The sequence below is a fragment of the Daphnia pulex genome, chromosome 1 (assembly GCF_021134715.1).
Source record: "Daphnia pulex isolate KAP4 chromosome 1, ASM2113471v1".
NCBI lineage: Eukaryota > Metazoa > Arthropoda > Branchiopoda > Diplostraca > Daphniidae > Daphnia > Daphnia pulex.
Genome location: NC_060017.1, coordinates 2,670,280 through 2,691,576, shown reverse-complemented (window position 1 = coordinate 2,691,576; position 21,297 = coordinate 2,670,280). Strand labels below are relative to the sequence as shown.

Below are 21,297 nucleotides of genomic sequence, written 5' to 3'. Positions count from 1 at the left end.
ACTATACATCCTTGTCAACTAGAAATGTTCTCTTGCCTCCCGATGAAAAGTCGGACCCACTTTGACTTTTGAATTTGTTAAGTACGACGCGAAAGAGAGAGGAACACTCGGTTCCACGGCACTATCCCTATCGTTCCCCCTTTTTCTTTTCGTAGTGAATTTCAGTGAAACTTTTTTTTTATTTTCCTCAGAGGCGATGATGACAGTCCCGGCGCCACCATAGAGGAAGGAAATGAGAGAAAAAGGAGCCAGCGCGAACTAGAGCTCTTCAATCAGCCATTTTTCACACCCTGGCTGTTAGACGCGAGGCCTACTTTGCTCTCGTTGGTTCATCATCAAAGAAACTTGGCTCTCTATATTATCCCCCCTCCCTCTTCTCCCGTATACACACACACAGCAGAGAGAGTTATATTCGCCCTTTTTTCTCATCTCTCTCTCTAGTCTTTTCTCTTTCTGGCCTCACACTTCAACACGACTAATCACAACCATCTTACGTGGCGAAAAAGTCTCACTCTTCTTTTTTCTCTTTCTCTCTTTTTCCTCTATGCATGGCAGTGTCGGCTATATAGTCGCTCTCATGCATCCGACACTCCTCCCTCTTTCCCTTTTGGTTCATTGAGTTGTTATAGACGGATCGGCTTCTTCGATACGTCACGTTGTTCATCTCAGATCTAATGAACCCATCGCCTCGCCGCCACAGACGTCGTCGACCATATCAATTCATCACCAGCACCACCACTACCAGTCGGATCCAAAAATCAATCTTCCTCCAGCGCTGCTGGCAAAAAAAGAAGAAGAAGGAATAAAAGGTGAACTCGCACACACACAAAAGCCGCGATCATCATCTGTCGACATGATGAGAAATCGCATCAGTACCCTGCTGATGTCTTATAATGGATACATTGGAATGTTGTTAATGAAATCCTCTGCTTTCTTTTTCCTTATCTCGTCCACAGCAGCAGCCGCATTAGGTTATTTTCCTGCGGCTCCTAATATACTATAGTTGGAATATTAGTAAATAAATCTATACGCCATGCTGGGAGAGAGAAAGAGAAAAGGAATGTGTGTGCTGTTGTTGACTTGATAATTACACAGTTATGGCGGGACAATAACAGCAGAAGCGCCGCATGCAGAGTGCAGTGCCAGCTGCAGTTTTCGTCGCGTTTATCATGGTAATAACATCACTGTTGGTTACTATGTGCTGCCGATTTTTTCGCTTCACTCTTTACACCAGAATGTGTGGACACAGTCCTGGTAAATGTGTAATGTCTGCTGATGGGGATGTCTGGCTGAATATTTATTTTCCTCGTTTTTAAGGCTAATCGGAAAAGATGCAGATGGTCGGAATGAACAACCGCAGCCCAGATATTTAGGCACGGTATTCTACGTTGCGCCAGGGCTATAAGATCAAGAGGATGCATTAGATGAATTCACTTTCTTTCATAACGCCCACTACATTTCAATCTAATGATGGTCGTATTCACGGTGAATATTTATCGAGAAATTTTCACGTTGGAGAGTTTGTTTGTTATAGATTCAATCCTTCGAAAATTCTCGGATTTTGTTGTTCAAATATTCTTCTCGTTGCTCTCTGATTTTGTGGAGGATTCCGTTCATAACTTTTTAAAAAGAGAACCTGATTTGATGGGTTTGTTATGAAATGACTGCCCCAACTATTCAGTGAGATGTTTAGCAGTTTCTATTCAGAGCCGAGTTCTTTACATAACGCTGCCGTGCAGGCGTTCATGAAACCTATTGGCAGTCGACGTTGGCTGAATAGGGGGGTGGGCAATGGTGGTTGAATACACATCAGGAATCACGCACGCTTCACGACCGCACTCAGCAGAATTATTACACAACTACTACCAGAGAACCGGGTTGGTGAGAGCTGTGCTGCTGTGTGCAGGCACTTGGAGGCCATTCCCAACTCTCCTCCTTCCCCAATCCTATAGCCTTAGGCAGCTCCAATAATTGGCTGCTGCACGACAACGAATAGAAATTCAATCTCACCGGAGTGATTGCTTGCCAGCGTGAATCCGAGAACCTTTTTCTTCAATTCCTATTTATGATGTGCTCTCTACTTCAACTTTTTTTCACTCTCTCTCTCTCCCTTTCTTCATCCCTGACATGTTTAGATTATGTTGAGTGGTTTCCCAAGCATTTTAGCTTCATCCGAATCATTCCTTATAATCAAACTTCATTGTCGATTATGTTGAATATGTTGCAGTAAAAAAAAAGATATTAATAAATCTGATTAAATTTGAAATAGTCGTCAGACTTAATTTCAAAACAGTAAAAGTAAACAGACAAGGATATTACGCATCAACGCGTGTGTATTGTTACTTAGTTATATCCTTAACGTATTTAAAAGTTTGCGGCAGATTTTTGAATTGAAAGAAATTTTCACACTACTACCATCTACCGGTGTACAAACTCATCTCATTCGTTTCGGAATTTTTATAATGGTGTCGTCTTGTTGTTGACAAGTCGATTCCGTTTTCTGTATCAGAGTTCGCTGGATTTATCAGCAAATCGAGGCAAAGTCTTCGAGTTTTTAGTCTGAATCGTTCAACGCCATGGCAGCTCCATTAAAGCCGTGGGAAAGGGCTGGTGTAAATTCACGAGCTTTTGGTGGCGACATTGGCAACACCTTACCTACACCCATCGTCAGGTGCGTAATACATGTTGTGTTTAGTTCATTTGTTTGGTTTGTTACCTTCATCAATATCTGTTTTGATTATTTTAGTGGGGGTGGAGGAAGTGCTTTTACAGCTTCAGGGCCTGGCGTCCCACCACTGCCTCCTAGAGTACCCGGGGCAAACCCAACAAACAATGATTATGGTGCAGTTTCAAGCTATTCTCCATATCGAACAGGCATTTCAAGTTATTCAAGCCCTTACGGTTACAGTAGTGGATATGGGGGTTATTCGGGACTTTCTAGTGGCTATGGTACTAGTTATGGAGGCTATGGTAACAGCTATGGTGGATATGGAAGTTACAACTCTTATGGAGGGAGAAGTTATGGAGGGACAAGTGATAACAGGTAAAATTTTAAAAATTAAAATAATCATACTTACAACAATTCAACAATTTCATTATTTTTTCTCAAACAAGGTTTATTTCCATGGCAGAAGAGAGTTCTCAACCTGCATTTCAGAGCTTGGAATCAATTGTCCATGCATTTAGCTCCATTAGCATGATGCTGGATTCAACCTTGAATGCTGTTTACAGCTCTTTCAGAGCCGTATTGGGTATGGCTGATCAGTTTTCCCGAATGCGAACACATTTAAGCAAGGTGTTTTCTGCATTGGCCATATTTCGTACGGCAAAATGGGCTCTACACAAATTATTCTACATATTTGGTATGTCTGATTATGCAAATTCTCGACGCAGTAGTTGCAGCCATTGTTATCAACTAAACCCCCTTGTGTTTACAGGTTTGAGACGAGAAAATCCAATCAATACGGCATGGTCCACTGCCGTATCAAATTCGGATGCCTTATCTGCGGGTCTATTGACTGAAGCTGATATTAAAAAGTCCAGATCATCATGGCCCATCACCTTGTTCCTTGCCATAATCATTTCTGCCCCATATTTCATATGGAGGATCATATCTTCCCTAGACAGTGCTCCGGATGCACTAGGTGCGTTAACACACTAACTTTTGTTTCATAAACTCGCTTATTCAAATTATCTAATCTTTTAATGCTCTAGGAAAAAAGTGGGCTGATGGCCTAGGAGAATATTATACTGCTCAGGCAGATTATGATTTCAATGCCGGAAACGAACAAGAATTAAGTTTCAGAGCTGGCCAATCCCTACGCTTGGCTCCCCGTTCCCTTCAGCCTCGCATCAAAGGCTGGATGCTTGCCGGCACCGATTCACAACACACGGGCCTCGTACCTGCGAATTACATCAAAATTTTGGCCAAACACGAAAGTTCGACTCCCAAATAATTCATTTGACTGATATACAGTAGCTAAACCAAAGGAATAACCTTGTCCAAAAGTAAATTGTTAGCTGTTTGATGCCATTCAGTTATTTCGAGCTATATTTTTATCAGTCATGGAGTTGGGCCACTACTCATATTCAAAGCCTCAAAAACATTTAAGGCGTTTGAAATTATTGGCGGCCTTTGTGAAATTATTCAAATTTTTTTTACCCCAATTTTTAGAGGCTTGTGAATAGGAAACGCTCAAATGTTGACGAAATCGTACGATTAAGTGATGATGACTCCTTTTTGTTATGCTGGGTTTGTTTATTTGTAATTCAACAAATCAATATATATTGTGGGATATTAAAACTACTACTAATTGCTATGGATGATTTTTTCTTCGGAAGGTTATGTTCATGATCCTGTTTCGGTCCTTGGTCAAAATAATTAAAGGCTATGCAGATTTTACGAAGAAGTTTCCTTGGAGACACCAGACATTTCTGTCGTGGCCGAACCGACGCTCGAATCGTCGTTGGTAGGAACAGGCTCGTGAATGCAGAACCAGGGCATTTTCTTCTGCAGTTCCATGCTGAAAGGATGAAGAAAAATGTGGTAAGAATGACTGTCATTTCACTATGAATAAGATGTGTTACCGATAACGGGGATGGTTGATTGCATAGATCCATGGGTTGATGCAGGATACCAATTTACAACAACAGGCAGGCACCGTGCTCAGAAGTGGTGTCAGGACGGACCTGTGAAAAGATGACGATGGTGATTTATTTGAGAACAAATTTGTTGAAAGTATTATCTCACCTATTTCCAAAAGCGGCTGTGAGAGCCACAAAGGCATAAGGAGTCCAAGCGAAAACGAACAAGGTGGCGAGAGCAATTGCAACTTTAGCAATGCGAACCTCAGCTGATTTTTCATTTTGATCGCGGTTGCTGCGCAGGGAAGTAACGTTCATCTTTTTGGCCTGGTCACGGAGAGTCTTCTCGTGGTCACCAACGGATCTCACAATTTTGGAATAGTAGAAAATGAGCATTGCCAGCGGGATGACGTAGGAGTAGACGAAAATGGAGCCAACGAAGAACCTGGTCGAAGCGTCCTCCGTCATGTAGTCGAAGGTGCAAGTGGTCAGGAAACCCTCTTCAAATGTAATCAAATATTAAGAAACAAATTCCGTGCATTCTTTGATTCAGTACTAACTGACCAGGTACATATCTGCCCCAAATGCCCAAGAAAGGCATCACCGAAAAAGGTGTGGCCCAAGCCCAGATGGCCACAATCATCAAAGTAACTTGCTTGCGAGATAATTTGCCATCCAATGGACGAGAGATAGTACTGTGAAAACAACAGAATAAATTTTTTTGACTAACGATTTAACACTTTTTTAAAAAGCTTACCGGTGGCGATCGTAAGCAATAGCGGCGTTGTTCACTGCTGAACCAATTCCATTATAACTTCCCATAAGACCGAAAACGTCGCAGCCTAATTTTCCCCAGATAGGTCCTTCATTGTAGGAGTTAATGATCATAACGGGAGATTTCAACATCATGAGCATATCCAAAATCGCAAGATTGACGACCAGCATATTTGAAGGAGTCCGCAAACTCTTACAACTTTATAAGGAAACGAAAATTCTTTTAAAATAATTTTCAAAGTTATTAAATGAATTGATTAATCACTTCGTAAAGATCCAGATGACGACTCCATTTCCAGCGACGCAACAAAACATAAAAATGGTGTAGAGAAATCCAATCATGTAGAGAAGGAACGGGTTTGGGGCCTCGAAAGTCTTCCAATAGCTAAAATGGAATATGTTTCGCTCACATTACTTTCTAATCACAAAAATCTATTAAATGTGTTTATTACGGGTGAACGTAAGACATGTAGTCTTCTGGAGTATTCCATCCCAACATACGCCTTTCCGAACTGTCAATCAATTTACATGGTGTTTACTCTAGCTGCTATTGCACTTTTTTATTTGCTATACGAACCGAAACGCGTCGTAGGTGGAGACAAATGTGCTGTTTTGGGCCATTGCTAGGAAATTTGAGAAAATTGCGAGAAGTGCTAAGAAAGTTTATAAAGAAGTATAACTTTGCAGAGGCCAGCTGGTTAGCCGCTCCTCACTGAAAATTTGTAATATTTAAATACATTAAACTGATCGAATAAATTATGATAACTCTGAATACCTTGGTTCTTTTTCAGTAGCTGAACAGACTTCAGTCAATTGCGAATCTTTGGACATCAGGACGTTGCTTTTATACCACAACTTCATGTTTAATCCAGTTATCAAAGGGTATTCGCCTCGACGACTGTGTATTAAACAGAAGCTGTAAATGTGTATTCGTAGATGCATTGAAATCAAAATCCACGTAATTGGCTTATCAATTGTATCGAAAACCCAATTCTGTGATTTTACCACAAGACTCACAAAGATTTATAAATAAGATTAAACAGATGCAGACAGCGCTGTGTATTGTATATTAGAAGACTTCAGCCCTCATTTGGATCACCGTAGCAGAGGTATATGCCACTATCGCGCGTCAGCATTCGAAAGTGCATGGGATTTACAGTACATCGGGATCGGATAAAGTATCGTACACGGAAGTTACTTCCGCAATCAATCGCAACTATTATTAATATATTAATCTAATTTCGGCAAAATAACCCTACCTACGTCTTCGTCATTTGACATTTCATTCAAGATTTCATTATTTTCATACCATTGTACACAAAATTGCTGTATTTTTAACCTTGTATTTTTAATATCATTGATTTTTTGTTGTTGACGCGATATTTACAGCAAAATTCTTTAATTTGATCTTGATTAAAACAAAATTAAAGTTACTTAAAAAAAATAGATCGGAGCCGCGGAGCGCGGACGTGAGGGGCGTGACTGGGTTGCCTTATTTGGGTATTTGGCAACGTTGTGGAAAGGGAATGGTTAAAGCAAGAGCAGGTCTCAACGTGACTTCGACTTTTTACAGTAGCCCACGAAATCGAAATGTCCGGACCGATTATTGTTCTTAGTAAGTACTGTAATTTAGAAATAGTCTAAAATTGAAGTTAAATAACGTATTGTACTTACTTTGTTAAAGGCCAGAATACCAAGAGGGAGAGTGGAAAGAAGGTTCAGATAGATAATATCACAGCCGGCAAGGTAGGCCCATTACCGCATGGAACTTGTCAAAAATTTGTTTTAAGATTTAATTGTCGATATTCATTATGTTCTTTAAACTTTTTCACATTTTGACGTAAAGTTTTTAGTTTGCAAGTAGAGATACTGTTGGTATGAGAAGGGAAACTATTTTGACATATTCAATGCATTTTTCCTGTCAGTTTCCTTTGTTACGACATTTTTACTTCAACCAAATCTTGTTTAACAGTGTTATACTTAAATTGATTTTCTTAGACTGTGGCAGATGTCATTCGAACATGTCTTGGACCACGAGCAATGCTGAAAATGCTGATGGATCCTATGGGTGGTATTGTTTTAACTAATGATGGTAATGCCATTCTTAGAGAAATCACTGTCCAGCACCCAGCTGCTAAGTCTATGATTGAGATCTCTCGCACTCAGGATGAGGAGGTACCTAATTAACCTACCTGAAAGGCAGTATTTTTCTAGATGTTAAAATGTTTTATTCTTAGGTTGGAGATGGTACTACATCAGTTATTATTCTAGCTGGAGAAGTTCTTGCTGTTTCAGAACCCTTCTTGCAGCAACAAATGCATCCTACTTTAATCATTTCTGCCTACCGTCAAGCCTTGGAAGATGCTGTTACAGTTCTAAGGGATCAAATCAGGTATGATATCACTGGTTGTAAATATTAGGCTATTTTATTGAACAATTTTTTATTTAGCACGCCTGTGGATGTCAATGATCGGTCTCAGTTGTTGTCCATCATCAAATCATGCCTAGGAACTAAATTTATTAATCGCTGGTCTGAGCAAGCTTGTCAAATTGCTCTCGATGCCGTGAGCACAGTCGTAGTTGACGAGAATGGACGTCGGGAAATCGATATCAAGCGATACGCTAAAGTTGAAAAGGTCAGTTACAAACTATTTGTGTCGACGCATCTTCAAAACTAATTTTTTTAAATATTTAGGTTCCTGGAGGTACCATGGAAGATTCTTGCGTTTTGCGGGGAGTTATGTTGAACAAGGATGTTACTCACCCAAAAATGCGTCGTCATATCGTTAAACCACGCATATTATTGCTAGATTGCAACTTGGAATACAAGAAAGGAGAAAGTCAGGTATTGACTAAACCAAGATGTCTTAACTTGAAAACATTATTTTGAAACATTATTTGTTAGACAAACATCGAGATCATGAAAGAAGAAGATTTCACTCGTATTCTAGAACTTGAGGAAGAGTATGTCCAAAAAACATGCGAAGATATCATCCGAGTAAAGCCTGATGTCGTTTTCACTGAAAAGGGTGTATCAGATTTGGCTCAGCATTACCTGGTCAAGGTAATTTTGTTTTCTCTGATCCTTTTTGGTTGATAGTACTTCAAAATTGGATTTAAATTTTCAATGAAGGCCGGTATCACTGCTATCCGTCGCGTGAGGAAATCGGACAACAACCGTATTGCTCGTGCCTCTGGAGCTACAATTGTTAACCGTACTGATGAAATTCGCGAGGAAGACATCGGCACAAAAGCTGGTCTTTTTGAAATTAAAAAGGTAAACCTAAAATTTAAAAGTGACTTATCGACACTTATTTGACATACGTTTTCTTTATAAATAGATTGGCGATGAGTACTTCTGCTTTGTGGTCGAGTGCGAAGATCCCAAAGCTTGCACGATTCTTCTACGTGGAGCTTCAAAAGACGTTCTGAATGAAGTGGAGCGAAATTTGCAAGACGCCATGAACGTTACCCGAAATGTTCTTTTGGAACCTAAACTTGTTCCTGGAGGCGGTGCTTCTGAGATGGCTTTGGCATACGTATGTCAATTCTTTATTTCAGAATAGTATGTGTTTATTCAATTGATTTTACTGTATAGGCTCTGGCTGAGAAAGCAAAGAGTTTGACTGGTGTAACTCAGGCGCCTTACCGAGCAATTGCTCAAGCCCTCGAAGTGATTCCTAGAACTCTGGCACAAAACTGTGGTGCTACCGTCATTCGAACTCTGACTGCTCTGCGAGCCAAACATGCTACTGGCGAATCAACTTGGGGTATCAATGGCGAAACCGGTGAACTGGCTGATATGAAGGATCTAGGAATTTGGGATCCTCTTGCCGTTAAACTTCAAGTCCTTAAGACAGCTGTTGAGGTTAGTTAGTTTCAGACTTGCACACTATTACTATTGTACACAAATATTTACCAATTCTTTGTTTGTTTTAGACTGCAATTCTGCTTTTGCGTATCGACGACATCGTTTCGGGATCCAAAAAGAAGGGTGCTGATAGTTCAGCTCCTGCCCCCGGCGCCGCAGCTGATCAAGAGGCCATGCGTGAATAAGAAGCCAACATGATCCCGTGATCTTGTGGAACTCTCATGGCGAACGATAATAATAATACAATGGCTTCAATCATTCACGCTTCTGCTATGCGACTAACGTTTGGCTACATTTCGTTCTTGTCAACTTCCTGAGTAATTAATTGATCTTCTGTTGGCATAGTATGTCACGCTTGCATCATCTTCGTGAACAAAATACACCATTTTTGCTCATAGTAGATTTCGTATACGAAATAAACAATTAGCTTTGAAGTGAATTGAATGCTAGATTTGTTAGACCGTATATGTTGAACAAGGAAACATGCAATATGGCCTGAAAAGATGTCCCGTGTCCGAATATTTTGCAGTGTAAGTTAAAAGATAGCGTAGTAGTGGATTAAAAGCAGATTTCAAAGCACGTTGTTCTAGAGGGAAACGCGCGCAGCAAGGCGTGCACGTCGTTTTCGATAGAACATTCGCGAACCACCAAGGAAGACACCAAGTAAGGTAGCTTTCGTAGAATCGGCAATCACCACTCTTTAGTTAATTAAAAATGAAATATTTGTAGATAAAAATTTTTTAGATAATATGAAATAAAAGCTGAAAGGTTACAAACTTGCGATTTACGAATTAAAAACGAAAGACATTTTTTTTAAAGGTTGAATATTGCCAGTATGGCAACGTTTTGCTGAACCAAACAAAAACGTTACTTTACGAATTTGTCGTCTGAAGTCTAATGCGACGACCGGTCACAACTAATGATCAGCCTGTAGAAGCAGAATTTAGAATTTCTGATGGCGACAAACGTAAGATTTGTTTGAATTAATCAATTTTTTCCTTAACGTTCTATTGAAATGCCAATCCAAATCTTTTACGAAATCATTACCTCTTTATCTACCAATGCAGGTTAGCTTACCGGCTGTGTGCCCCTCGTGTGCTGCCGGCGGAATTCGTTCATCAGTGAAGCTGTACCAGATAAATCTGGAACAAGCTGCTGTTTTCTGTGAAAATACCTCAGTAAAGTCTTTATTTCATTTGTTAGCTATATGTACTAATGTATTATTTATGTTTTCCAGTGTCCCTTTCCACTGTTTTCACAGGATGTCTGCCCGTTAGTAGTGTCACATGTTGCAGCACCCATACCAGCTGCAAACTCTAAATTCAAAACAAGAAGCATGGATACAGAATCTATGACGTCAAGTTGCTCTGGTTAGTAATAAAAGAATTTTTTCAACTACTTCAACATTTGTAGAATTAGGAAGTGAATAAGAATTTCTTTGTAATTTTTTAATTTAAAGACAAATTTTCACCAACATTGTTGTGGAATGTAAATTTAAAAAATACTAAAATAATCTCTGGTTGCTTTGTTGTTTACCTAACCTTTTTGATTAATATGTTACTTTTAGAATTGCCAAAAATAATTATTGGAATTATACATTTTTTCCAGTTTCCTCTTGGGCGTCACATGGAAGTACTATAAGCAGTCTCTCAAGCAATGTAGCTACTCCACCACCATCAATAAGCAGCAAGCCCTTTACCTGGCCATCGAGTCAATATTCAGTTTACCAACCTAAAGCAACCATGGCTCCAAAGCAAAATAATGTTTTTGATTGGATAACTCCAATTTCTTCATCTCAGTCCAGTCCTGCGTCTTCCGTATTCAGCGTCAATGACAGAGAAGTGGAGATGGTAATGGACAAGTCAGCATGTCCTACTCCTAATTCTGGACTAACCCCAAGCCCAAGCCCTACTTTATCAGATATTTTGGAAGCTGTGGGAAGCCAACCATCAGATAACAATGATTCCTACATTGAGTCACTGTGCTCATTCTTTGATGAAGTGAGCGAGGCACCAACCCCCACCATCAACTCTCCTGCCAACGAGGAAACAACTTACACGGTGACAGAATTAGTCGGTGTGCAAAGTGCTACGGTTACGGATCTGCTGAGTCAGCAACTTCAAGAAGCTGCAACCCCAGTTCGTCAATCAACAAAACGAGTGAATGAAGGGAGTGATTTAGACGAATCTAACTCTCAATCGTTGGATTCAACCTCACCAGCCGTGGCTGCATGGAAAAACATTGAACTTCCGAAAAAGAAATCGTCAGTTATTCCGAAAAAGAAATCGTCAGTAATTCCGAAGAAACCTCAAACACCTCGAGTGAGAAAACCCCGCGCCAGATCTGGTTTAACTAGTTCAGACGAAAGCACATCTTCCTCAACACCTACTCCACAATCGCTTGTTTCTCAGCCTCAAGTAGCTGTAGCCGTGAATGAAGAAGGAACTACTGTCTTTACTATTAACTCCCTCGCACTCCCTTCAACGCCCCGACCACCATCATCCGCAAAGAAAGTAAAAGCCACCGATAGCCGTTCTCGCAGTCGTCGTCCTAGTAAATCTAGCAATCCTCCTAGAGCCGCCACTGTGAAACCTGCCGAAAAACATACTAAAAAAGATGCCTTCTGTGTCCAGTCTTTGGTTAACAAGTTTATTCTAGCAGCCAAAAACAAGAAACTCCCTTAGTCTGAAGCTCCATGACTTTCGATCAGAATTAAAGGCAAAGTTTTAATGCATTATTTAAGTGTATTCGAGATCTCTTTTCAACTGTTTGCATGATCAACTTGAACCTGAATGTTGAGTGATGACTAGATGGAATCCCCCATTTTTTTTTAATTCCTTTTTTTTCTCATTGATTTTCGTTCTGGCTTTCGCCACATTGCTCAAGTAGCCTCTGTTTCACAAATGTGTAGAACATGTATTCCATCGTCAAGTTATTTCGCAGAACCATTTGTAAGTCCTCGCGCAGCTGCCTTGGACGCCCGTAATTTTTATTTTTCTTTGGTTCTAGTAAAGATGAAACTATTTTACAAGGAAAAGTGCAAATTTTTGTTCGTTTGCCTTACCCAGAAGTTCGTTAAAATACAACTGTTGAACACCGCTGAAAAAAGTCCCGATTCTTTTTTCAGCCACCCGTAGAGTGCAGTTGAGTTGCTCCAGAACACCAACGACACGGAAGTGAAGCTCCACGTTACTCTTGGCCTGTTCCAGCGCTCTGGCATTGTTTAGTTGCCTGAAATTGCAAAGTAAACAAGAAAATCTAATATCGTTAAAGAATCGACTGTATCAATTTCTATTTTTACTTACGTGCAGTGTTCATCGTGTCCACAGAAGTAGGGAATTTGCAAATCGTAATGCTGACCTGTCACGAACGAGCATTCGGGTTCAGCTGCTTCTAAACATTCTTCCATTGTTTGAAACCGGTCTGCGTGATGAAGAACAATTATTGAAAAAGCTTTCCAAAAAAAGTGAGTCATCGGTATCGATCATCCAAAGTAAATTCCATTCCGTGAAAACCAGAAAAATATGCTGTGGTAACCTACAAGAAGTCGGTGGTGGAGTCGATATGTGGGGAGGAAGCTTAATGTCTGGTCTTGGGGTGGCTCGAGTGTAGTAGAATTGGGACACAATTCGATCTATGGGGTCACGTAGACTGCTGAAATAGTTCACCTTGATAGCCTCAGATGTCCTCTGAATTCCAGAGTATAAGCGCTCCAAGTCGGTGAAATATACGTGGCGATCGAAAGCCACAGGTAGTCCCTCGCTGACACTCAAAACTCCCAAGACTTCTTCACGCAAGTTCCGCTGTAAAATTTTGCAACAAATTACAAAATGCGTTCAAGTTGAACGAGTTTTTTCGGGATTGTCTTGTAATTTAACTGTTTCAGAAACCAGCGATGCAAGCAAACTGGTTTATGGCAACAAACTATTTTTATCCTTAATAATGATATATCCTACCGAAGCTTACCTGCTCGAACGTATCGAGGCGCCGATGAACGGTATTTTGCAAACGTACGTGACGAAAGCCATTGATGCCTTGGAGCCACTGTAACAGCAAAACTGTCATTTCACTACCAGTTTTGGGCACACGGAAAAAGAACAAAATTTCTTTGACTTTTTCTGGTTGGTCCAAACGATGGTGATTTGAGAGTCCGAAAATGCAGTTCCCATTAACCGAATGATAATACCAGCCAAGAACTGAGCACACGAGCATAGCCAGAAACAACATCCACTTGTTGGTCGCCATCATCGCATCCACTACTAACCAAACACCCACTCTTCCCTATACCTTAGGCAGGTAGCAGCCGAAGAAGATCCGTGTCAACACGAGTTGAAACGGGTCTATGGCGCGCCACGATGACCTACTTGTAGGGCGTTCGCTGGATAGAAAAAGCCCCATTATTCTAGTCTTTTTCCCGATAGGGGTCGTGTGGGTAGAATTTGCCTTTTCACTTCCGTCTTTTCCGATTTTACCCGCATGGAGAAGAAAAAAGAAACAAGAAACTTCGTGGTTTAACCGGATAATGCATGATTCGTTATTTCACTGGTGTTAGTAATGACTTTACGCACATCTTAGTTGTTTTAATCCAGCGGAACCCGTGACATCACGTTGTTATTATTTCTTGCTTTCCAAAGGGAAAAGAAACTCATTTTCACTTGCATGAGACCAGTAGAAAATTAGCTTTTTGTCACAGACATTTCGTAATGCATTGTAATGAAAGTTGTTTTTCCCCCCTCTTCACTTTCTCCTCCATATTTGTTCGGTCCTTCGTACCCACACGCTAAACTGACCGGAATATCCACAACTGAGTCCCGGTTTGCCTTGACTCTCGGTTATTCATCATGGGGTTTTCCCATCTATTTTTCCCTGCGTGGGCACTTGTATAGGGATGATTCGGCAAACCGGATTCGTATGTGATCCACTAATTTCTTGATGTCTATGGTTTGGCTCATCAACCAATAATGGTTTGTTAGCTCACTTGTTATTTGTTCAGCGATATGTGTCATTTATAATTTAAAAAACTGATCGATCGATATTTACCGAGTATTTGAACTCCATGTCCAGTTCAATTGTTTATTCACTGTTGGGAAAATCGATACTGTCAGCTGAACGTGAAGCCTAATAAACGACATTCACTGGGACAGGTATATTTCACTCTTTATTTTCTCGATTGCCAAGAGACGGAAGTTTGCGAAGGAGAAAGTTTAGACTACACGGTCCCATCGTTCTGAAAGTTGAATGTTCGTATGGGGAGGAGTTAGAGGGCGTCATGTATAAAGAGAGCAGGTACAAACTCGCTGGATCACAGTCCGTGTTGGAATTTCAAGACGTTCACTCTTGCTCCTTTTTCTTTCTCTAAGACACTTTTTCCTCGTTCTCCTGTCAACGAAAAACAAAATTTCCAGCAGTATTATTATTTGAGTGAGAATCGCTTTAGTTGACATTAAAGTGACAACGCAAATGGATTTCGAAACGATTGTGTAATTACTGATTGTTGCGTTACATGCGTGCCAGGCAAACCCACGTGCAGCAATTCAAGATATTTTGAAGTTTACCGAAACATAATATCTGCATTACGGTTAGTTGCTTAGAACTTTTTCTCACTAACTAAAGCGAAGAAAATATTTACTGGAGGCCTAGATATTTAGTCATTGTATTCCGACACATTTGTTTTGTAATGGTGCTTCGTTTTTTTCCGTTACATAAAATGTCTGTTGGAGCGCAACTTTTCGATCTCCCAAACTGTTACGCTTTCACGATTGAATGATTAGTTCACCGATTTCACTTTTGAGCTAAGATTGCAGATAGCTTTTTATTGTGTCAATTCCAGGTGGATATAGTCAAGCGAGAGAAATCTTGGGAAAAAAAAACCCGAAATAAGTATATAACTTTTAGCGCAAAATGATGTATCCTCTCGTTTTTTACGAGACGAAGCGGAACGAGCGTGGCAATGTGAAGGAAACTGTCGGCGTCGATTATTTGAATGGGAGTAGAAATAAAACGCCGAAAAAATATTACGCGTCATCAAATGGGACGGAAATTGCGCTCCAGTTGTGAATACTCTGGCGCTCCCGATCGCTTTTTTTTTCTCATAATCATCAATCAAAGATTCGGAATACTTGAAGTTCAATTTACGCTAGGCTCTTTTGATTTGATTTTGAACGTCATGATGAGAACGAGTTCACATGAGCGCCTAAGATATATTGATGGCCTTAATTTCCCCGACACATTTCATGCGCACCACCGTTGTATATTAAGAGCACATTGTTCATTCGTGCAAAACTATCGTTATCATCTCTTGAATAAATTAGCCTCCAATTTTTTTAAGTATATAGATGAGAACGAAATTTCTTGAGGCTTGACGCGAGACTACCATATTGTGAAGCTCATATTCTCGTTTACCATGTGACTTTATTCCCTCCAGGCAGTGCAGTTTGCATCGGACGAAAAAAAGCAAGTTAACGATTCGTTATCGACCAGCTATTCGACACGAAACCATGAAAGTCATTATTGTAGTTTTCCTCCTTTACCTAGTTTCGGGTAAGTAAAAACCTTCCAAGAGTTTCAAAGAAAAGTTGCAAATTCATCGTTTGACTTTCGCTGTAAATCGACAAATGAAATTGTCGATTGTGTTTGGTTTCTTTTGCGCACAGTCGGCTGTTATCAGGACACAAAGGAAGAAGGTGGTCATGCTTCTTTAGACACGCCTATGAGCGAAGAGTCTGATATCAGTAACACGACACAGCTGACAAGTGAAGAGGAGAAAGAAAATGACCGAAAGCTCATGGAACAATGGACCCGGATGTTCTTTAACATGGGTAGAACCCCGCAACAGGGAGAGCAAATTCTCATTTTCCCGGGGCTCTTCAGTAAGTAGTCGCGTCTATAATTACGTCTATCCGAGTGAATTATTAATCACACTGCCATACTTAAAACGCAGACGGTTCGACGACGGTGGAAGTGGCCAAACTGAGGGAGTTTCGCAGTTTCGACAATTAAACGACAACTAATAACATTACCGTCCTTCCTGCGTACTTAATTGATGGGCAGCCAGAGTTGTCAGAAGTCCCAACTCCAGCGAGTGCGACATCTCCAAGCTTTATTGTCCTTTCTAATGACAGCCGCTTATTCTTCCACGACGAGGAATACTTTTTTGAAGATGTCGAATCGCAAGACGAGGACCAGAGACAGCGACGACGTCTGCGCTCAGCACGCAACGAAATGAATCTTCTGAATGCCGATCACGAACATATTACTACCATGATCACGACCGTATTCAGTACGGCGAGGAATTACCTGAATAACGAAACTGTGAGATCAAATGTCGTGCAGTATCTGACGCACAAGATGCGCTCTTTTGGGCTAGTCACGGGCAATCAAATATTCCACCCCATAGAATTCGCCGCATTGGTACGTAGTACAAATTAAGCTTTCTAGGTATCAACTAAATGACGTCATCTGTCCAACTTTCTTCGTGTGACACACTTTCTCAAACATAATTGGATCGTACAGTTTTCAGAAGGGGATGAAGGAGACGTTCCTAGTGGGACGAATGTGATTGGCATATTGCCTGGTGAACTTTGGGGAAGTCAAGAAGATGAAGTCTTAGTTATTGGAGCCCATTGGGACACGGTTCCTTTCTCAGGTGGAATGGATGATAACGGGAGTGGGGTCACGGCTGTCCTGGAGGTGAGCACTTATTGAAAGAGATTTTCGATTAAAAGTGATGACATGTGTAATCATCTGATTAGGTTGCGCGAGCCATGACAGAAGGTGGTTGTCGCCCCAAGCACAGTGTCATCTTTGTTGCGTTTGATTTAGAAGAAGTCGGTTGCTTGGGAAGTATTTTTTTTGTGCGTGATTTTTTGATTCAACAAGTCCTTCAACCGCACGGGGCTAAGCTGAAGGGCGCTTTCATTCTGGATACAATAATGAATTATAATGAGACCCAGTTTTCACAGACACTGTCACCTGAATGGCAATCCGCCCTCCCTTTCTTTTGGGAAGATATACAGGTATGTGACGTCATCAACGTGATTATATCTTGAATTATTTAAATTAAACCTGCTGTATACCTGAATCGACAGGCCGAAAACAATACTGGGGACTTTTTAGCAGTTCTTTACAGAAAAGACGTAGATGCTTCGTTGGCAGACACTTTGGCTTCCAACTGGAAAAGTGATGGAAAACCAAGCAAGAAGAAATCTCAAAGAGATAATACGGTTGACAGAAATCCAAGAACGTTTCGAGTTAACAACAAAGAAATAACAATAATGAAAACACAAGGTTTATTTTTATTTTCTTTCATTTTGACATAGTGGTTCAAATTGGTTTTTGTTTCTCATAGATAAACCAATAGAGACAGTAAAATCAAGCAGCAGTAAATATCGCTTGAAAAAGGTACAAATGGACTTGGTAGCTGAGGTGGGAGAAGAGCTTGAGCTTCTGACTGGCTGGATTGATCTTTTGCGAAGCGACCATAGGTAAAAATTAAGTATAGTCTGATGCAAATTTTACCCAATTACTAAACAAATTGCTCATTTGTAATCGTAGTCGATTTTGGTACCACAACATCGAGAGCTATTCCCATTCCTTTCCAGCGGTACTCATTACAGATACAGGTAACGATTTCAGAAAATATTTATACGCTAAAATCGACATTTTGATTTTATGCATAAAAAAAAAATCCATTTTCAGCACCTTACCGTGGGATCATGCAGGAATGTTATCATCAAGAATGTAATGTTTACTTAGTTGGAAACTATTATAAGAGTGATTTTAATGAGTTTATTATTTTACAGGTGACTCATCATCTGCGAATGAGAATTTGAAATTTGCCAATATTCCATTCTTGACCAAAACGTGCCAGGCATTGATAGATACCATGGTAATTTAATTTCTGATGTCTACCGTAATCGTGCGATTGCTTATTTGCACCTTTTATTTTCTTCAGGTGAGCCTAAGTGAATCAAAGTGCCTATTCCAGTCTCAACAACAAGAGGGAACTAAAGGTCGTCGACAGGGTGCCAGTAAACAAAAAATTTCCTCTTATTCCTCCGGATCCCGCACAACATTTTTTCCTCAAATTCTTATGGTCACAATTGCATTATTGTCACTCAAATGACAATCATGTTAAGAAAGTGGTTGTAGTTCCTGTATTTTTCCATTGTAATTACCATATTTATTCCCAAGCGCCTTGACCCAAATTATTTTTCCAGACTCAAGATGCCAAAGGGCTCATAAAGATTTATCCGTTTTTAATCTAACTGTACAGTGTGCAATCTTGAAGATATGTGACTGTCAGTTTTCTCATGCGTTTTTCTTTTATTTCGATTTTTTTAAAAATTTTTGTTATAACCGTTACCTTACAATAAGTAAGCTACTAACTGTTCACCTGTGATTTATAAAGAATAAATTAGAATGTGGTTCCTATAATTCATTGTCTGTACCAAGGATTTAAATTCTTCACTTAATTATGCAACGCCTATGAAAGTTTATTATTCTTAACTGGATAAAAACACACAGTAAAAAGAAATACATAGACGGAATATTGGAAAAAATTCCATATCAAATTGAATTCGATGGCTGGTTTTCAACATTAAAAGGCATGCGGACATCAATCAATAATGAAAGCCCCAATCCCGACTAGTAGTAGGCACCTGGCCATGTCAACTAATTTTTGGCCGAACTCTTGAAATTCTGTACGAAAAAAAAACACCGAAATTCAAGTGGAAGATTCAAGATTACATCAAGAACAATGAAACGTTGACATCGAAAGAGAATTCAGGTAAAAATGCATTGTATGAAATTTGCGTCTATTGAACGACATGTGATCCGGCTAAGCCCTTACGGCGGCCAGGAGTTGTACCAAACCAAACCGTTTGTGAGAGGATGGCCAAATCTACGGCGATTTGAAGCGCTCCGCAAATGGAAAACTGAATCGGAGATTGTCTGGTGAGAAAGTAGAGCGTCTTGAATGAATCTCCGGCAAGCCACAAAAACACCATTGCCCGACTGCAATGAAACAAAATAACAGTTGTGATAAGAATAACACTTTCCGATCCAAAAGATGAATGAGCACATAATACCTCATTCCAAGCGTTGATTTCGAAACATAATTGTCGTAAAACTGCGGTATTCCCAGCATGGCTTCAATGAACAACGAAGTAAATCCAAGAGCTTCAACATAAATTACGTATCCGACCAACATATAGGTTAGTACAGAAGCCGAAAGAGTGAATGCAGCAATAAATTCCAGATAGCTTCGGAAGTCTGTCCATTTCCAGAAGAATCGCCAGTCAAAATCTAGTAAGATGAAATTATTTAAAGCACAATTATGTAATGTTTTAATTTTTTCCTAAAAAGATCATGCGTTACAAAAATATATAATTCCATAAAGAATAATGAGAAGAATTTTCCATGAAGAATAAAGAGAAGGTTGAAAGCGTCACGTGCACCACAGTGGAACTAAAAACCACCAAAACATTTATAGCTGCGAACTAACAAGTGATTTGGTGGCGATTGATTTTTAACGAATGAAATTGAAACCCAACATTTAAAATCTTGAAAACCATGTGCAATAATAAACATACCCCTAATAGTTACAGAGGAAGGAGATCCTGTGTCATCTGTTAAATTAGATTGCAAAGAATAAAATTCTTAAAAATGTTTAACAGCATATCGAGTGAAAAGATAGCTTAACGCAATGCCGCTGCATTGTTCTTAACTACAGGAACAGGTAAGTTTGAAAGAAGTGAAAACATTTAACATATCACCAATAAACCACCACCACCACAAGGGTTCAATTCACCAACTTGTTTGTATATGGTTTCTGAATTTTTGCCAAATAGAGTCCTTATAATGCAATTGAGTGGGTGTAATTATTATTAAAATAAGGTGGGAAAAATATAAAAACTCGAATTCTTACCAATGAACAACTTCTCCTTTCCACGAATTATTTGCTTGCTTTGCTTTACTTGAACACATAGTTGGATGATAGCTAGCATGGCAAAATTCATGAAAATCGATTGAATCAGCAGTGGTATTTCGTAATGATTTCCAAACCTAGAAAAGAATTTAAAAATAAAATTTAAAATGTGGAATGGTAATGTATAATAAAAAATTACCAAAAGAGAATTCTCAAAATGTTGGCAATTAGAAGTGTCAAGCAGACATAAAGAGAAAATCCATCAGCATTCTGTGTCTTTTTTATCTTTAAATACTGTGGAATGTATGGTAAAATACCGCCAACAATCATAGCAAGAGACGAAATCCAATCCAAAACAACCCATATTGTTACTTTCCCAAACAAACCTACGTCATCTTGGCCTTCCATCCCAAAAATCATAAAGCGAAGGACGTCTAAAGGATTTAACAGCGGATTTTTCAGCAATGGTCCAAAAGTCATGTTCTAACCCTCATTTCAATCATGAAAAACTGAATAATAGCAAACTAATTGGTAAAATATGGTAAATGACTTGTCGAATGCTAGAAAACAGTGTCGAAAAACTGATCACAACGAGAGCAGACGAAAAAAATATCTGCATTGCAGTCGAATCTGTCTGCTGTGGGCCGGCATAATTCGTCATCGTCATCGTCATCGTCATCGTCGTTTCGATACTAAATTGCGGAATGTGTTGCGGAAATCACGAATCGGCCACCAGAGGGAGCCGCTTGACTTCTACTTGGCATTTTGAACAACCACTACAGTTTTTTGTGGTTCGAACATGGTACATGATAGTACAAATATCTTTTAACATGCTAATGCAATTGGTGTAATGCATTAAATAATTCTTTTAAAACGAAGTGCGAATGCAAAATTAATTTAGAAAATGAACATTAAAGTAAAGAAAACACGGGGAAATGCTTATTAAAGCATTGACATCTCTTTTAGAAAGCTCAGCTTCTGCGCGCCAGAGTTTTAATAAAATCAAAACAATTAATATTCATGTTTTTAGTTAAAAAATGTTCGGATGTTTGATGTATGCTTATTGATGGTGGGTTGAAATTCACCGTATACAATTATGATTCGTTTTCTCATGACGAGAAAACCAAACTTCGTGGCTTTT

General features: G+C 39.6%; 7 protein-coding genes across 8 annotated transcripts; 4 read left to right on the top strand and 3 right to left on the bottom strand.

Moving 5' to 3' along the window:
• The first annotated feature begins 2,446 nt into the window (after nucleotides 1-2,446).
• Nucleotides 2,447-4,306, top strand: LOC124190270 (peroxisomal membrane protein PEX13-like). The gene is made up of 5 exons (XM_046582923.1): nucleotides 2,447-2,671; nucleotides 2,747-3,043; nucleotides 3,115-3,362; nucleotides 3,438-3,644; nucleotides 3,715-4,306. The coding sequence occupies exons 1-5, from the start codon at nucleotides 2,577-2,579 to the stop codon at nucleotides 3,954-3,956; spliced, it is 1,089 nt and encodes a 362-aa protein (XP_046438879.1). The 5' UTR covers nucleotides 2,447-2,576; the 3' UTR covers nucleotides 3,957-4,306.
• LOC124190207 (opsin, ultraviolet-sensitive-like) lies at nucleotides 4,238-6,244 on the bottom strand. The gene is made up of 9 exons (XM_046582813.1): nucleotides 6,134-6,244; nucleotides 5,936-6,070; nucleotides 5,811-5,870; nucleotides 5,624-5,743; nucleotides 5,342-5,557; nucleotides 5,149-5,279; nucleotides 4,751-5,084; nucleotides 4,588-4,689; nucleotides 4,238-4,523 (listed from the first exon to the last, which is right to left on the bottom strand). The coding sequence occupies exons 2-9, from the start codon at nucleotides 5,977-5,979 to the stop codon at nucleotides 4,400-4,402; spliced, it is 1,131 nt and encodes a 376-aa protein (XP_046438769.1). The 5' UTR covers nucleotides 5,980-6,070; nucleotides 6,134-6,244; the 3' UTR covers nucleotides 4,238-4,399.
• A 574-nt stretch (nucleotides 6,245-6,818) lies between these two features.
• Nucleotides 6,819-9,626, top strand: LOC124199724 (T-complex protein 1 subunit gamma-like). The gene is made up of 11 exons (XM_046595682.1): nucleotides 6,819-6,973; nucleotides 7,043-7,104; nucleotides 7,357-7,533; nucleotides 7,596-7,750; nucleotides 7,808-7,994; nucleotides 8,054-8,203; nucleotides 8,264-8,422; nucleotides 8,492-8,635; nucleotides 8,700-8,897; nucleotides 8,957-9,226; nucleotides 9,298-9,626. Exons 1-11 carry the CDS (start codon nucleotides 6,949-6,951, stop codon nucleotides 9,412-9,414), a joined length of 1,644 nt encoding a protein of 547 aa, XP_046451638.1. The 5' UTR covers nucleotides 6,819-6,948; the 3' UTR covers nucleotides 9,415-9,626.
• A 427-nt stretch (nucleotides 9,627-10,053) lies between these two features.
• On the top strand, nucleotides 10,054-12,327 carry LOC124199929 (flocculation protein FLO11-like). Its single transcript, XM_046596018.1, has 4 exons — nucleotides 10,054-10,196; nucleotides 10,297-10,407; nucleotides 10,467-10,599; nucleotides 10,838-12,327. Exons 1-4 carry the CDS (start codon nucleotides 10,185-10,187, stop codon nucleotides 11,911-11,913), a joined length of 1,332 nt encoding a protein of 443 aa, XP_046451974.1. The 5' UTR covers nucleotides 10,054-10,184; the 3' UTR covers nucleotides 11,914-12,327.
• On the bottom strand, nucleotides 12,063-14,231 carry LOC124200471 (heparan sulfate 2-O-sulfotransferase pipe-like). Its single transcript, XM_046596763.1, has 5 exons — nucleotides 13,196-14,231; nucleotides 12,771-13,032; nucleotides 12,535-12,652; nucleotides 12,294-12,460; nucleotides 12,063-12,234 (listed from the first exon to the last, which is right to left on the bottom strand). The coding sequence occupies exons 1-5, from the start codon at nucleotides 13,475-13,477 to the stop codon at nucleotides 12,077-12,079; spliced, it is 987 nt and encodes a 328-aa protein (XP_046452719.1). The 5' UTR covers nucleotides 13,478-14,231; the 3' UTR covers nucleotides 12,063-12,076.
• A 182-nt stretch (nucleotides 14,232-14,413) lies between these two features.
• LOC124199878 lies at nucleotides 14,414-18,947 on the top strand. The gene is made up of 12 exons (XM_046595898.1): nucleotides 14,414-14,807; nucleotides 15,654-15,769; nucleotides 15,883-16,098; nucleotides 16,170-16,639; nucleotides 16,742-16,918; nucleotides 16,981-17,244; nucleotides 17,317-17,515; nucleotides 17,577-17,712; nucleotides 17,783-17,850; nucleotides 17,927-17,968; nucleotides 18,031-18,116; nucleotides 18,183-18,947. Exons 4-12 carry the CDS (start codon nucleotides 16,451-16,453, stop codon nucleotides 18,351-18,353), a joined length of 1,332 nt encoding a protein of 443 aa, XP_046451854.1. The 5' UTR covers nucleotides 14,414-14,807; nucleotides 15,654-15,769; nucleotides 15,883-16,098; nucleotides 16,170-16,450; the 3' UTR covers nucleotides 18,354-18,947.
• On the bottom strand, nucleotides 18,703-20,807 carry LOC124200551 (solute carrier family 66 member 2-like). 2 transcript variants are annotated; one of them, XM_046596847.1, is made up of 5 exons: nucleotides 20,356-20,797; nucleotides 20,157-20,293; nucleotides 19,822-19,857; nucleotides 19,318-19,534; nucleotides 18,703-19,243 (listed from the first exon to the last, which is right to left on the bottom strand). In XM_046596847.1, exons 1-5 carry the CDS (start codon nucleotides 20,634-20,636, stop codon nucleotides 19,045-19,047), a joined length of 870 nt encoding a protein of 289 aa, XP_046452803.1. In that variant the 5' UTR covers nucleotides 20,637-20,797; the 3' UTR covers nucleotides 18,703-19,044. The 2 variants fall into 2 exon arrangements, with proteins under 2 accessions (XP_046452803.1, XP_046452867.1); XM_046596911.1 differs by lacking the exon at nucleotides 19,822-19,857 and having other exon boundaries at nucleotides 20,356-20,807.
• Between the last annotated feature and the right edge of the window lie 490 nt (nucleotides 20,808-21,297).

What these genes read in the sequence shown, in the direction of transcription:
- LOC124190270 (XM_046582923.1), top strand. Translation starts at nt 2,577, where the DNA reads ATGGCAGCTCCATTAAAGCCGTGGGAAAGGGCTGGTGTAAATTCACGA. An exon ending in GGAGGGACAAGTGATAACAG is followed by an intron (nt 3,044 to 3,114) that starts GTAAAATTTTAA and finishes TTCTCAAACAAG; the next exon opens with GTTTATTTCCATGGCAGAAG. An exon ending in CAGTGCTCCGGATGCACTAG is followed by an intron (nt 3,645 to 3,714) that starts GTGCGTTAACAC and finishes TTAATGCTCTAG; the next exon opens with GAAAAAAGTGGGCTGATGGC.
- LOC124190207 (XM_046582813.1), bottom strand. Translation starts at nt 5,979, where the DNA reads ATGGCCCAAAACAGCACATTTGTCTCCACCTACGACGCGTTTCG. An exon ending in TTGGGGCAGATATGTACCTG is followed by an intron (nt 5,085 to 5,148) that starts GTCAGTTAGTAC and finishes TTACATTTGAAG; the next exon opens with AGGGTTTCCTGACCACTTGC. An exon ending in ACAGCCGCTTTTGGAAATAG is followed by an intron (nt 4,690 to 4,750) that starts GTGAGATAATAC and finishes ATCTTTTCACAG; the next exon opens with GTCCGTCCTGACACCACTTC.
- LOC124199724 (XM_046595682.1), top strand. Translation starts at nt 6,949, where the DNA reads ATGTCCGGACCGATTATTGTTCTTA. An exon ending in GTCTTTTTGAAATTAAAAAG is followed by an intron (nt 8,636 to 8,699) that starts GTAAACCTAAAA and finishes CTTTATAAATAG; the next exon opens with ATTGGCGATGAGTACTTCTG. An exon ending in CTGAGATGGCTTTGGCATAC is followed by an intron (nt 8,898 to 8,956) that starts GTATGTCAATTC and finishes TTTACTGTATAG; the next exon opens with GCTCTGGCTGAGAAAGCAAA.
- LOC124199929 (XM_046596018.1), top strand. An exon ending in TTTTCTGTGAAAATACCTCA is followed by an intron (nt 10,408 to 10,466) that starts GTAAAGTCTTTA and finishes TATGTTTTCCAG; the next exon opens with TGTCCCTTTCCACTGTTTTC. An exon ending in TATGACGTCAAGTTGCTCTG is followed by an intron (nt 10,600 to 10,837) that starts GTTAGTAATAAA and finishes CATTTTTTCCAG; the next exon opens with TTTCCTCTTGGGCGTCACAT.
- LOC124200471 (XM_046596763.1), bottom strand. Translation starts at nt 13,477, where the DNA reads ATGATGGCGACCAACAAGTGGATGTTGTTTCTGGCTATGCTCGTGTGC. An exon ending in GACTCCACCACCGACTTCTT is followed by an intron (nt 12,653 to 12,770) that starts GTAGGTTACCAC and finishes TTCATCACGCAG; the next exon opens with ACCGGTTTCAAACAATGGAA. An exon ending in GTATTTTAACGAACTTCTGG is followed by an intron (nt 12,235 to 12,293) that starts GTAAGGCAAACG and finishes CATCTTTACTAG; the next exon opens with AACCAAAGAAAAATAAAAAT.
- LOC124199878 (XM_046595898.1), top strand. Translation starts at nt 16,451, where the DNA reads ATGAATCTTCTGAATGCCGATCACGAACATATTACTACCATGATCACG. An exon ending in GGGTCACGGCTGTCCTGGAG is followed by an intron (nt 16,919 to 16,980) that starts GTGAGCACTTAT and finishes TCATCTGATTAG; the next exon opens with GTTGCGCGAGCCATGACAGA. An exon ending in AACAATAATGAAAACACAAG is followed by an intron (nt 17,516 to 17,576) that starts GTTTATTTTTAT and finishes TGTTTCTCATAG; the next exon opens with ATAAACCAATAGAGACAGTA.
- LOC124200551 (XM_046596847.1), bottom strand. Translation starts at nt 20,636, where the DNA reads ATGACTTTTGGACCATTGCTGAAAAATCCGCTGTTAAATCCTTTAGAC. An exon ending in AAAGGAGAAGTTGTTCATTG is followed by an intron (nt 19,858 to 20,156) that starts GTAAGAATTCGA and finishes CTAATTTAACAG; the next exon opens with ATGACACAGGATCTCCTTCC. An exon ending in AAATCAACGCTTGGAATGAG is followed by an intron (nt 19,244 to 19,317) that starts GTATTATGTGCT and finishes GTTTCATTGCAG; the next exon opens with TCGGGCAATGGTGTTTTTGT.